The following is a 14915-nucleotide window of genomic DNA, read 5'->3' on the forward strand; positions in this document are numbered from 1 at the left end:
ACCCAAGGAGCTGAAGGGGTTTGCAGTCCCATAAGAGGAACAACAATATGAACCAACCAGTACCCCCAGAGCTCCCAGGGACTAAACCACCAATCAAAGAGTACACATGGATGGAAGGCTCTAGATGCATATGTAACAGATGCATTGTAGTCTTGTGGGACATCAGTGAGAGGAGAGGCCCTTGGTTCTGTAAAGGCTCGATGCCCCAGTGTAGGGGAATGGCAGGACAGGGAAGCAGGAGTGGGTGGGTTAGTGAGCAGTGGGAGGGGAAATGAAGGGGATAACATTTGAAATGTAGATAAAGAAAATATCTAAAAATAAATAAGTAAATACAAAAATAGATAAGAAAAGGAAAGAGAAAAGGAAGGGAGAGAGAGAGAGCAAATTTAGCTTCAGGAACACAGTGTAAAGCATGTGTGTTGAGGGGAGGGGAGTCGTCTTTACACTTAAAGCTGTCTTATGTGTTTTGTGTTCTTATCAAATCAGATATAGTCCCTCTTACACAGGGAAAGCCTGAAGCATTGCAATGTGAACTTAGGTTTTCATGTCTAAAAAACTCTTGCCCATACACTCAGAAGCACAACTGTGAACAAAGAACATATACAAAAAACGTTCACGCTGTCTTGGAACAAGGTCTCACTGTGTATTCCTGGCAGGCCTGACCTGAGAACCTGCTCAGCCTCCTGATTGCTAGGACTGCAAGCATGCCTGGCCACAGTTTTTCATATGAAACTTCAAGTAACACTTTTTTTCCTGTCATTTCCTAATTTCTTCTCCAATAGGAAAAGATAATTCAAAACAGAACCATTCTTTCATATTAAAAACAGATCCTCTGACATCAACAGAAGTACTCACCATAGAGATGACTGTGGGAGGGAGCTGTTTGGGGTCTCCTACTAGGATAAGTTTATTGCAGCGGTGGATGAGTGGAGAAAGTGTCTCAACTTCACAAGACTGCCCAGCCTTGTTTAAAAAGGATAAAAGGAGATAAAGCCTTAATTAAGTTCTAATCATCCAAAAAAGTACCAAACTTCTATACTATAGCTAAACCTTTACTGTTATTGTGTTGGTAGTGATAATAATGATGGACCTCATACATGCATACAGACATACATCCTCTACACCAGGTATCAAAAATAAGCATTTTTTTTAAATGATCAAAGTATGCCATACTTGTAAGACACTGTACCATGTACAATGAAGGTATAGCAGTGAAAAAGAAATATATATAAGATTTCATCATAAAACAAATTATCTAAACACAGTTATTGGTTTAACAGCTGAGCTATCTTTCCAGTCCCTAAACAACTTTTCAACAACCTAACAAGTATTGTGAACTCGACCACCACAGATGCCTTAACTGTGGAATTAGATAGCAACAGAGGGCTTAGGACATCTTAAGTGCCTGCCTCATTCCTGCTGAGATGGAGCCTGGAAAACTTCTCTAATAGCTGTTTTAGAACATAATCTCTAAAATTCAGATGTTACTTGGGGTATGACAGTCTCCCGACTTTCTAATTCAGTACCGTTGTCTTTAATTATTTCATCATTTCCATCTTTCTGATCTTTCATTTTATCACATAATTTGCCAACTGTCTTAGTCATGGTCTCTATTCCTGAACAAACATGACCAAGAAGCAAGTTGGGGAGGAAGCTTACACTTCCATACTGCTCTTCATCACCAAGGAAGTCAAGACTGAAACTCAAACAGGTCAGAAAGCAGGAGCTGATGCAGAGGCCATGGAGGGATGTTCTTTACTGGCTTGCTTCCCCTGGCTTGCTCAGCCTGCTCTCTTATAGAACCAAGACTACCAGCCCAGAGATGGTCCCACCCACAAGGGGCCTTTCCCCCTTGATCACTAAATGAGAAAATGCCTTACAGTTGGATCTCATGGAGGCATTTCCTCAACCGAAGCTCCTTTCTCTGTGATAACTCCAGCTGTGTCAAGTTGACATGAAACTAGCCAGTACACCAACAATGAATGTACACAATTAGTGTCCAGTAAATGGACAAGAAAGAAAAGACGCCAGCTAAAAATGCATCAGCCAAAGCTGTCCCAAGTCACGAATTTGTATTTCAAAGTTAGCAGAGGAACTGCTGCAGCTCAGGAGGAATAGTGCTGGAGACAATCGTGCCCAGAAGACTAGAGTCTTCACTCTGGAGCAGGCTGTCAGCACCATGTTTCACTGTCTGAGAACATGTGCACATCAGATAAAGGCTGGGAGACAGAGGCCTCCTCACAAGCAAGGCTGGATGTTCACTCTCCAGCACTGCTAGAGTAGTGATCACCAAATAAAAGCCCCATTTCACCCACACTTCAGCACCCATAACTCACCCACAACTTTTCTTTACCGTCCCAGTCACACCTGCACACCTGATTGTCCACTGACCTCATCTACGATGACACAACTGAAGGGGACACCCCCTTGCCCTCGAAAAGCAGACTCAAGCAATAAACCACCACTAGTGCTCAATGTGCAGCAGATGACATGGGACTCCAAGATGATCGCATTCTGTGCTCTCTGTGGGCGTCCCTGAACCTAGGGTAACAAAGGATAACTAGAGTTAGTTATATGCAAATCCTGTAACAGTCCTATTTTTACTAAAAAATTATCTACCTTTTTTGTTCATGACATAAAAATATTTAATAAAAGAGAAAACCTCAGCTCTAGTAAACAAGAAATCCCTCTGCACAAATCCATCCTGGATGTCAAGGCCACGTATGTGAGCTTTAGAAGAGGTGGAAATCTGGCTCCAGCACTAAAGCATAGTCAGGGTCTCTTCTCTTAGCCGTAACTGTAATGAGTGCTCCCCCAAGTGTGGCTAATTTAATAAACAGCCCATAGAAGACACAATAAGCAACAAAGCTCACAACACAGATGAGCAATGCACTTCACCTATAAGCATGAAACATAACTGAGATGTTATTTACACTGTTGATGAAAATATACATTAAATTCAATTTTGTTTGTCTCTGGTCAAAAACGCAAACTACCAGTTCCCCTCAAACTATCCTACTGTTTTACTTTGGACTGTGGGTGGGTGTCCCAGAATTGGGACCAACTGTACATGATACAGGATTCAAACAAAAACACAAAAAGCTTATGCTGTAAGCCAAGAAGTGTTGGGAACAACCTTGTTTGAACATTAACTGCCTTGTCAGCCATAAGTGCTTACTGGCACAAAGTCTTGGCCTCTGTGGGAAAGGACTACCCCCAGTTCCAATAGCTATAGGTCTTGTGGACAAGTACCTAGCAACCCATTCTGTTCTGTTCTTCCTGCTGAACATTTCACCCAGCCAATATCCTGTTCTTGGGAACAGGTGTACTCAGGACCCCCCTTCCCCCATATTTTGCTTCTATGCGTATATGTATATATATAATAAAAACTTGTCAGCTTGATCAGATCTCCATTCCTCCGCTGTCTCTTGTCCCCCATTCTCTCCACAGATGATCCCCAGACCCTGTTCGACTATCCCACAGGTTGGGGCAAAGAATAGAAAAGAAGGGAGCTGTATGTTTTTATGCCTAATTGCATCCCACTGTCACTCATTTTATATTCCTAATAAATAGAGCACACGATAGTCCACAGTTGCTACCTTACTAAATTACAAATGTGGTACACTCCTGCTTTTCTCTCTCAGTATCCACAAACCTACTCTCATGAACAACTCATGGTAGCAACTCTCTATTTGCAGCTGGTGAAAAAAAAAAAAAACTGGTTACTACTGGCCTATACCTAAGAAAAAGACTGCTGTCTCCACTTTTGCAGGTGTCATTTTTATGTTAAATACTTTTTAAAACAAACTCTGTCCTTCTGTCCTCTGAACTGTTTCATAAAGAAAGTCAACTGCTGCAGGTAAACTACTTACCTCTTTAATTTTCGAAGCAAGTTCTTGCCTTTCTTTTGAAACTATGACAATGTGTTCATCTAATTCTTGCCTCTGAAAACAATTTTGAAATCACTGTGAAAACCAAGCACTTTAGAAAGCTCTCAGACACTTCACACCTTAGGAGAGTAAAGAGCATCTTACTCACGAATTCCCTGAATTCCTGCTCTCTTCCCTACCAGTCAAGCCCCAACCCTGCTCTACACACCTGATGGGCTCAATTATGTCTCCCACATGCATGATGTTTGCTGTCTGCCTAGTATCACAAACCTCGGCGCTTCAATCCTTCATTCATGTCTAAGGTGCTTTATACACAACAATCCTGCAACAGTGATGAGCAGGTAACTAATGCAAGCATGACACCCTTCCCCAAAACCAAATCAGGGATTAGATCTGCTTGGCGACCAGAGATCAATCAGGGTGTATCCTTGGAACAGACACATGGTATTTTAAGCCAGAGTGATGGTGCCCAAAAATACTGGCACTTGACTTCTCATGGAAAAGAAAAGGCTGAGATACATAGAAAATGGAAAGCAAAAGGTGGCAAAACGTTGCCAGATACGTTTCTTGACACAAACATACAAAAAGCTAAGTCACACTTGACTCTTTTGAGTATATGAGCCAGTAAATTCTCTGTCTCAATCTAATTATAAATGTTGGTTGTTTTTATTTATGTCTACATGTGTTTTGTTTGCACTGTTTATCACGTGTGTGCCAAGAGTCTGAGGAAGCCAGAAGACACCATCAGATTCTTGGAACTGTAGTTAGTTTATTGTGAGCTGCCATGTGGAGGTTAGGAACCAGACCTGGATCCTCTGGAAGAGTGGTCAGTGCTCTTAACCAGTGAGCCATTTCTCCAGCCCCTAAAATGGGTTTAACTCAACAGTAAAGTGCCTAATAATAAAATATGCCATCTACTTTTATAAATTAATCTTAACTGCATGCAATGCAGTTGCATGGCTTTAGAGCCACAATCAAGCTGAGGAGCTGTCCCAGAGACTACAGATATAGACTATGGTCTATAAAACAGTATTTACAGAAGAGCTCGCTAACATTAGCCTGACATTAGCCATACTACTCCAGCATATCATGGAGTCACACCACATCAATGAGAGCAGCATGACACACCCATCGACCAATTCATGTCTAAGTCACTTCTGCAAGGTCCACATGGGGAGGGGCTCATACCTGCATCTCCCGCCCACCTCGGCACAGAGCTCTCTGACGAGAAAGCTCATCAAGTTGAGCATCTAGAATTTCTTTTCTTCTAAGCATTTCTTGAATATGAGAAGGCAAGTCTTTTTCTAATATAAATTTAAAAATCACATGTTATTTCTAGCAAAATTCACACAGGCACACACAAACATAAGGAGAAAGAAGCTAGAATAGTTGCAGGGTCCCCAAAATGCCACTAGTGCCCCCATCATTACTGTATCATACAAACAGCAACAGAACACCAATGCAAAAAGGCCAGCACTTACTCATTCTATGGTTGACTTGACTGTCCAAACTGAATTTTAAGACCTCTGTATTAATAGACTTTTCTGGACCTAGTCGTACTAAATTTATATCTCCACAGTTTCCTGTTGATATAGACATAAAATTAATAAGGACATTGCTATTAAATCCCACCTCCATAATAATCAGAGAAGGGCATCAACTGCCAACTGTACACCAGTAACTAAAGACTTGTCACACATTCTTTCAAGATATTCTGGATAACAACTTTGTAAGGCAAGTACCACTTCACTCAATACAAGCTAGGAAGGTCACATCAATACTACTTTGTAACATATAACTTACAGATCAGTATTTTATAAACTGCAGGAAGTAGAAAGTGTGACTTTGAAGTGCTAAAAATGAGTGGGAGTGAAAGATACCTAAAAACATTGGTTGGTTCCCTCTGCTTTGAAAGATGTGCAGATCCTAGTGCATGGCTCTCAAGGTCACATGGTAACAGAGCTCATACTGTTAGGCTGATGTTTCTCAAATTCTTCTCTATACAGTGTTCCATGAAGAACACACTTGAGGAATGAATGATAAATTTAGGTGCTGAGACTAAAGGAGTGTGTCACCACACCTAACTCTTAAGTTTGCTTAACCATATATTACTATGTATTTAACTCATATAGAATCTTACTTGGTCATTTCTACCCCAAACACCCAGAATTAAGGTGTTTGAGAGAAGGTTTTGTATATAGTACTTGCTGGACTGGGGCTCAATATGTAGACCAGTCTGGCCTTGAACTTCTAACAATCCTCCTGCCTGTAAGAATGGGGCATATGTACCACACTTGGCACAAATTTCCAAATGAATATATGGAGAGGAAATGGCATATTTGTATAGTTACCTTTAATAACAAGATCTTTAAAATCCTAGTTCACTTCCCTCTCCTAAATGTAAGGCCATCTTCTCTCGCCAACACTTACTTGAAGTTTTCAAAATAGCCAGATTCACTGTGCATCCATCAGAAAGACAGAAGCAATTATCTGGGATCCATCCTAAATATCCACAAATATTCTACACATTACAATGGGAATCCTTTACACTGTAGAATGAACTTGTAAAAATGTAAGAGAGGAAATCCGAAAAGCCAAAACCAGACAGAACTGAAAACAAACTTAGGAGGCATGGAATTCTGAGGGTTTTCCTGGATACTGGAGAAGGGCAATAGAAGAGCACTTACTTTGCTCTTTAAGTTATCATTAAGGTATAATTTACATTCAGTAAAATGCAGACTTGAAAACCTGGTCTTAGAACAAGTTCCATCCAGGACCGCCAGGGTTACATAAAAACCCTGTCTCAAAAAAACAAAAAAGGCCGGGCGTGGTGGCACACGCCTTTAATCCCAGCACTCGGGAGGCAGAGGCAGGCGGATTTCTGAGTTCGAGGCCAGCCTGGTCTTCAAAGTGAGTTCCAGGACAGCCAGGGCTATACAGAGAAACCCTGTCTCGAAAAAAAACAAAACAGGGCTGGTGAGATGGCTCAGTGGGTAAGAGCACCCGACTGCTCTTCCAAAGGTCCCGAGTTCAAATCCCAGCAACCACATGGTAGCTCACAACCATCTGTAATGAGATCTGACTTCCTCTTCTGGTGTGTCTGAAGAGAACTACAATGTACTTACATGGAAGAAAGAAAGGAAGGAAGAAAGAAAGGAAGGAAGAAAGAAAGGAAGGAAGAAAAGAAAAAACAAACAAAAAAATAGCCGGGTATAGTGGTGCACTCCTTTAATCCCAGAACTAGGGAGGCGGCAGAGGCAGAGGCAGGCAGATTTCTGAGTTCGAGGCCAGCCTGGTCTACCAGCCTGGTCTACCAGCCTGCTCTACAAAGTGAGTTCCAGGACAGCCAGAGCTACACAGAGAAACCCTATCTTAAAAACAAAACAAAAAAAAAACCAAAAAACAAAATCTGTTTTACAACAAAATGTATGAGCTGTTCTCATTTATGACCACTATTCGAAGTGCTAAAATAACACATTAGCAATCAAGCACTGTGTCAAAGAATGACATTCACAAATTGGTACTGTGATTTACCAAAGGCATAAGAAAAAAAAAAAAAAAAAAAAGGCTGTACCACCTCAACAGATCTAAAAGAAAAACAGAAAAAGTGTAATTTATTCATGGACAGAAGTTCAGTTTCTTTCTAACTTTCCCTGTACTTGAATACACTTCAGGGTAAATCTACCCAGCTCTGCTACCCCACTGCAGTTAAGAGCACACTGAGCACACCACCTGCACTTAGGTCTGTTGACGACACATGCAGTTCTCTTGGATACTGCTGTCCAAGCAGTGGCTTGAGAGCCAGTCAGTGGACCACAGGGTCAGCTTAGGGGTACCAGAGTTGCTACTACTTCAGAGAATCAGAACAGGAAAGAAGGATAATGTCTCTGCTCACAACCACTAAGAATACATGGAAAAGGAAGTTTGGCTATAGACTAACAGTGTATTAAGTTTTAGAGGAAACAAACTATGTATTATTAGGTGTACATATGACACAAAAGCAAGAATGTATGTCATCTCTCAGAATACAGACATGTCCCACATAATTTGCAGTCAAAGGGAAATAAGGAGAGATGAAACTGAGCATCTAGGAACCCTCCTCAGAAGAGAGCTCATTTGTTCCCTTTGTCATTTCACCCCTCCTCATTCTTAGTGATATGACTCAAACTGCCAGTGCGGCAGCTATCCCTGACCAGGAGGTACACTGAGGAACGGAGAGGACAATACAGGAAGGCACCACTTCAGAAGGAATCTGGTTTTCTAAACAGTGTACAGCAGAGACTCCTGCCCAGAATGATCAGCTCCTAAGCTTTGGAACTGGAAGGAAATGTCAGTCATGCTTATACAGCATCACTTGCAATGGACTCTGATCTTAACTGCTAAAAGGCAGTGTCAGATAGTCTCAAGAAAAATAAAATGAAAAGTAGCAAAAGCAAGTATACCCAAAGGATTCTTCTTGTCTTTACATTTTTCTTTAAATTCGAGGATAATTTTTTTCATAAGTTCATCAACCGCTGCATTGGAAGGTGCACACACGAGGACTCGATTTTGTTTGATTTTGGCATTGAAATTTTCATCTGAATGGCCCTTCCTCTGGTTCTACAATTTGCCAAACAGAAGACAAACAATGAGCTATCACAATGGCTGAAGGAAAGCATCCATTCCTTTCACAATATGAGTAACTGTGGCAAGCAGTTCAGCAGACATAGCACTTTCGAGCACATACAAGATCCTAATTTTGACTCCTACATAAAACACATACATAAAGCCTTCTCTGCCATAAAGTTTATCACAACTGTTGGGATGCACTAGACCTTACATTTTACTGTTACTTAATGAATATTCAGTCCAACCAAGAATCCATTCAAAAGGCCAGAGAGCTGCCTCAGCAATAAAGAGCACTGGCCGCTCTTCCAGAGTACTCAGGTTCACTTCCCAGCACACATATCATGGCTCACAACTGTCTGCAGCTCCAGTTCCAGGAAAATCTTATCTTTTTCTATTCTCTTTAAGTAGTACACAGATATACATGTGAGCCAAATACCCATACATAAAATTACAAACAACAGTAGTAATAAATCTTTTTAAATACACATGTAAAGGGCAAAGGTACATCTCTTAATGTGGGTCAAATGGAACCATGTCCAGGCTAACAGTGCCACACCCACCTCTGTCAGTAAGCGGTACAAGAGACCAACAATAGTTTTGGATTTTCCTGTTCCAGGTGGTCCATGAATCAGACAGATTTTGGCAACGGATGGTGAGTGTTTCACCATGGCATATGCAGTTTCTATGGCTTTCTTCTGGTCTTCATTAAAGTCTTTTAAGTAGGCAACCTATAGAAAAGATATAATGAATTCTTTCTGTGGTGACACATGGGAGAAGAACAGCATCTATTCAACTTTCTTCCAGTCCATGTCAAACAAAATCATTAAGTGACTGACCTTTCACAACTAGAGGAAACCTAATTGGACACTAATTATTAGTTAACATCCATACCCAGCAGCCTATTTATAATTGTACTTTAATGCTTTTTACAAACATGACAGTAAATTTTCTTAAGTAACTTTTCTTCAGTTTTATATTTTCCATTTAATTCTCTGCTTCGACAGTGAAATTTTAAGAATGCTTCTTTCCTAATACAATGTCACAAGGTGGAAAACAGCCAGACCTGGTCTAAATTTAGTCTTTCAATTTAGATAGTTTAGTGAATCAAAGAGGTTAGGAATATGGCTAAGTCAACTCCTTCGAAGGTGCAAAATGACTGGATAATGACCATGAAAGCTTCATTATACAATGAGGGTTAGAAGTACTGGTTTCCTTTTGCACTTTTTGTTAATTTTCTGGACTATATGTACATTTTTTTTTACAGTGAAAACTACAGGTTCATCTCTTCATTTGCAACAATCCCACAGTTCTCCACCAACTCTCTTCAAATACAAAACTCACTCCACAAAATCTGTGCACAACTCCTGAAATGGTGAGCACCCAGCACACACTGCAGCAGACACTAGAGAATAGCTAATTGATACTCTTTCAACACACCCTCTTTACTTTCTTATCTTTACCCTGACATAAGCTAACCTACTTGTCCACTTTGCAAAACTGAAGGGAACTAAACACCGCTGTGCACAAGCATACAGGACGAGTAGCAGCTAAAATGTCCTAACACAAACTCCTCTTACTTTCCTGGCTTCATTCAAATCAGCACTCACAATTCTTTCAGAAGTTGTCGTTAGTAGATCTTTGGTACAGAAGTCCATGGGGTTTGGATTTAGAACAGCTCTGGCCAACTGGTTCCGACTACTCAACAGAGACATGGCTTTCAATTTCCTCTGTGTAGTGACCAGAGAACTGATTACAATGCATCTTGTAAGTTTATTTACACTGGCTGGCAAGGTATCTTGTGTCTGGATGCATAATGAACACTCCGCTTTCCCACTGCACACTGTAATCAAAGAGGAGAGAAGCAAACATCAGTGTAATATTATTCAATGGAAAGATTAGTCACAGGTGTTTACAACTTGTATTTTACATGATGTAGAAGTCACTTATATTTAGTAAATTTAAAATTGTTCTGATTTTTTTTCCTCATTGTTCAGGAGTTGTTTTCAGATTTTGTGGAGTGATTTTTACACTTGACTGGCTGGTGGAGCACTGTGTGGAACTGTTGCAAATGAAATAAACCTGTAGTTTTCACTGTGAAAAAACAAACAGTCTCTGAGTTTGAGGCCAGCCTGGTCTACAGAGCTAGTTTCAGAACATCCATGGCTACACAGAAAAACCCTGTCTTGAAAGTCTAAACAAACAAAAATGTCCCTGTCCTCCAGAAGAAGATACCAAATAAATATGTCAGAAAGTACTGAGTGCTTTGAGAAACAGAGACAGGATGAAGAAGGAATGGGCACAGAGGTGGACAAGCTGGTGTCTTCCAAACAAGGATACTGAGTAGATGTGAAAGCTATGTCTTTCAAGGAGGAAAGAGCGCAACAAGCAGACTCAGGCAAGCACAGATAAAATGCATCATGGTGCTACAGTCTCAGGAGAATCAATGGTACTTTGAAGACATAATGAATTAAGGATGAATCAGGAAATCATCTTTTTATGCAAGTTAGAATACTAGTGTTTCAACTGTCAAACAGCAGATTAATGGGTTGGTAAGATGGCTCAGTGGGTAAGAGCACTGACTGCTCTTCTGAAGGTCTTGAGTTCAAATTCCAGCAACCACATGGTGGTTGGCTCACAACCACCCGTAATGAGATCTGACTCCCTCCCTCTTCTGGTGCTTCTAAAGACAGCTACAGTGTACTTATTTACAATAATAAATCTTTGGGCCAGAGTGAGTGGGACCTACCAGAGTGAGCAGAAGTCCCAAATACAATTCCCAACAACCTCATGACTCACAACCATCTGTACAGCTACAGTGTACTCATATATGTAAAATAAATAAATCTTAAAAAGCAGATTGAACCCCAAGGTGTGAGGAGAATGCCGTGCTCAGGCCGCCGTCAAGACAGAGGATGGTTGCGAGTCACCGTGGGAATGGAACTGCAGTCCCAGTTGTCCCTTCCTGTTTATATATGGAAATGTGTTTATGAATGCATATGCAAATGAAATGATACTTATGTAAATAAAATTGCAAGCCCCCTAAAAAAAAAGAAAAAAAAAAGCTGATTGAGCCAGGCGTGGTGGTGCATGCCTTTAATCCCAGCACTCAGGAGGCAGAGGCATGCCGATTTCTGAGTTCGAGGCCAGCCTGGTCTACAGAGTAAATTCCAGGACAGCCAGGGCTAAACGGGGAAACCCTGTCTTGAAAGAAAAAAAAAAAAAAAAGCAAATTGATATAAAAAACTTAAGACATCACAGTGAACTGCAACCAGGGTTTTTAAACCATGTCTAGTGATACAACCTGTAGTAGCACCTTCTTGGAAGGCTAAGGCAGGGGAATTATTTGAACCCACTAGCTCAAAAACAACTGAGCAACATAGAAAGGCCAGACTAAAAAAAGATTCAGTTCCATCCTGCAAAAAAGATTCAATTCTGTCCTGCAAATTGATGTTAGCAACAACCTTGGCTGTATTACTTTATATTTTTGAGCCATAGCTTCCCTCAGTAACAAAGAATTAATTCTCTGACCACCTCTGGAGAACACTACAAATGTGCAGAAGAGTAAGACACATTGCTTGGCAGATGTTCTTACCCTACAATGCAATGGTTGGAAGTGCTGGAAACAGTAAACTTCCGAACTTAAGCTGCCTTATAATAACAAACTGTTTATTCTTCTCATTAGTAATTAGTCAAAAAATCCAAGGCTGGAATGTGACCTAAGTTATTAAACAGATTTAACTTGAAAGTGATACACAAAAATGACAGATGGGCCGGGCGTGGTGGCGCTCGCCTTTAGTCCGAGCTCTTGGCAGGCAGAGGCAGGCGGATTTCGAGGCCAGCCTGGTCTTCAGAGGGAGTTCCAGGACAGCCAGGGCTACACAGAGAAACCCTGTCTCAAAAAACCAAAAAAAAAAAAAAAAAAAAAAAAAAAAGACAGATGGAAGAAAGAATCAGAAGAGGACATTAAACAAAGCCAGGTTGTAGCAGAGTGTGCCTATAATTCCAGCACTAGAGAGGCAGAGGCAGGCAGATCACTCACTGAGTTCGAGGCAAGCCTGGTCTACACAGTGAGTTCCAGGACAGCCAGGCCCGTACAGACAAACCCTATTTCAAACCCCCCACCCCCGCCCCCTCCACACACAAAGGTTTGAGGCTGGAGAGATGGTTCAGTTGTTAAGAACATAAAAGATATTGCTTTTCCAGAGAACCTGAGTTGGGTTTCCCAATACCCATGATGTTGGGCAGCTCATAACTGCCTCTAACTCCAGCTCCAAGGGGATCCAGCATATCTGGCCTCAGCAGGCACCTGCACTTGTATGCATACACCTACATACACATAATTTTAAAAAAAGCTTTTAAATAGTAAGCAATAAACTCAGGATCTTAGGTGGGAAAAGAGAAAAAGAATTCTAATTGGAAAGTGATCAACCTGGCATATAACAAAATACAAAGCTAAGCAAATGAGATCATCATGTTGACCCCTTATTTACTTACTGACTGAAGTGCGACGAAACTTATGAACATAGCCACAGTAATAGTGGCTGCAATCTTGCATGCCATGCCTGTCCATGTAACTCTTCTCAGGAGCCAGAAACACCAGGTCATTTTCCTTTGGGTGAAGCTGTTTAGCAAGTTCAGATTCGTCCAAGTAAACTATGAAACAAAAATTGGCATTTATGCAATTTTTAACAGATTTCAAGATCAATTTACAAGAAATTAAACCTTTGTACTTTTGTTCCAAAGTATAAAGTCCTGATGAATTCTCTCTTTATACTAGAAGAGTGACCTAAGCCAATAAAAATGTAAAAATCTGATGCAGACCAAACAGTGGCAGCTGTAGTTGCCTATACATGACCTGTCCAAGATCACGCTGTTTCAAAGGTCCAGCATGGAAAGCAGGAGGGCTCCACAGGTCCCACCACTAGCTGAGGAGTTACAGGCAATTGATGGTTATAAGGGAAGAAGGGTCACTTTTCTTTAGGAGGATGGACACTTGATAAGATTACACAGGTTCACTGGGCAGTGGTGGCGCATGCCTTTAATCCCAGCACTCGGGAGGCAGAGGCAGGCAGATTTCTGAGTTCGAGGCCAGCCTGGTCTACAGAGTGAGTTCCAGGACAGCCAGGGATACACAGAGAAACCCTGTCTCAAAAAAAAAAAAAAAAGATTCCACAGGTTCCAGTGGATGACCACACATCCAGGCACAGAAAAGTAGCACCAAGTGGCCTTAGAGAGATTTAAAGGAATCAGCTGGGTGGTGGTGGTGGTGGTGCATGCCTTTAATCTCAGGCAGATAAATCTCTTGAATCCTAGCCAGGCTGGTTTACAGAATTCCAGGACAACCAAGAGCTATGCAGAGAAACCCTGTCTCAAACTCCACTCTACCCTCACCCCCCACCCTCCAAAAAGTACAAAGTAACATGCACTGGCTGCTCTTCTTAGAGGACCTGAGTTCAATTCCCAACACCCACATGACAGCTCACAAAAACTTTTAACTCACTTTCAAAAATACAATTGTAATTATTCATTACAGGATTCTATAAGGTATGAAAAACAAGGGGGCAGAAGGTGATGGAAGCCTTTAAAATCCCAGCACTTGGAAGGCAGAAGAAGGAGGATCTCTGTGAATTGGAGGGTAGCCTGATCTACAAAGTGAGTTCTAGGACAGTCAAGACTACAGAAAACCCTGTCTTGAAAAGAAAACAATATGTTACAAAAGGAAGGAGGGTTATAATATAGGGTTCTTTGGGGAGCTAGAGGGAGGACAGTAAGAGTGAATATAATCATTTCAAATCAAAGTTAAAAGAAAATTTCTACAAAGCAAAACAGAATACTGAAAAGTAGCAGACACACTTTCCATAAGGTTCATTCTAGCTTTTCTTAGCTGTGACAGTCGTACTATGTAGTCCTGGCTGACCCTGATCTTTTTTAGAGTTAACTTTCTTTTTTTTTTTTTTTGGTTTTTTGAGACAGGGTTTCTCTGTATAGCCCTGGCTGTCCTGCTGTCCTGGAACTCACTTCTGCCTCTGCCTCCCAAGTGCTGGGATTAACCACTGCCCACTTTTTAGAGTTACTTTATGTTGAGGCCTGCTCCTTTTAACATCACTGTAGCTATTTTTTATTCAATCTCCATTTTGCTTATAAAATGAAATTAAGTTCAGGGTCTGACTCTGCTTCCCAGAAGTAATTATCTATAGCTGACACTGAAAAATTCTAGAAGATCCTAACACTATGATTGTATCACTTATGCTGCTATCTCAGTGCTCTGAAACCCCCCTGTTCACCACCCACTCACCACTCCTCTTACCTCACTTAGGACCAATCAACTTAAAAGTCAGCTGATAGTACTTTGTCAAGTTAGCCAAAATGTCATAAGCCTTCACCCTTGCCATCTTACTTTTGAACTTGGCTTTTCCT

At 41.1% G+C, this 14915-nt stretch overlaps 1 protein-coding gene across 4 annotated transcripts in view; it reads right to left on the reverse strand.

The window, feature by feature from the left end:
* The window catches only part of Setx (senataxin), a 58264-nt gene that overhangs the window by 14178 nt on the left and 29171 nt on the right, over positions 1-14915 (reverse strand). For all 4 annotated transcript variants that reach the window (XM_085835068.1, XM_021156936.2, XM_021156942.2 and 1 more), the window contains 9 exons: positions 12993-13151; positions 10106-10338; positions 9059-9226; positions 8333-8489; positions 5372-5473; positions 5079-5194; positions 3873-3944; positions 2392-2541; positions 856-963 (listed from right to left, as the gene is read on the reverse strand). In XM_085835068.1, coding sequence (XP_085691194.1) covers positions 856-963; positions 2392-2541; positions 3873-3944; positions 5079-5194; positions 5372-5473; positions 8333-8489; positions 9059-9226; positions 10106-10338; positions 12993-13151 — 1265 coding nt within the window. The remainder of the gene's footprint in view (positions 1-855; positions 964-2391; positions 2542-3872; positions 3945-5078; positions 5195-5371; positions 5474-8332; positions 8490-9058; positions 9227-10105; positions 10339-12992; positions 13152-14915) is intronic.

Source organism: Mus caroli, unplaced genomic scaffold, assembly GCF_978045245.1.
Source record: "Mus caroli unplaced genomic scaffold, Mus_caroli_1 scaffold_2, whole genome shotgun sequence".
NCBI lineage: Eukaryota > Metazoa > Chordata > Mammalia > Rodentia > Muridae > Mus > Mus caroli.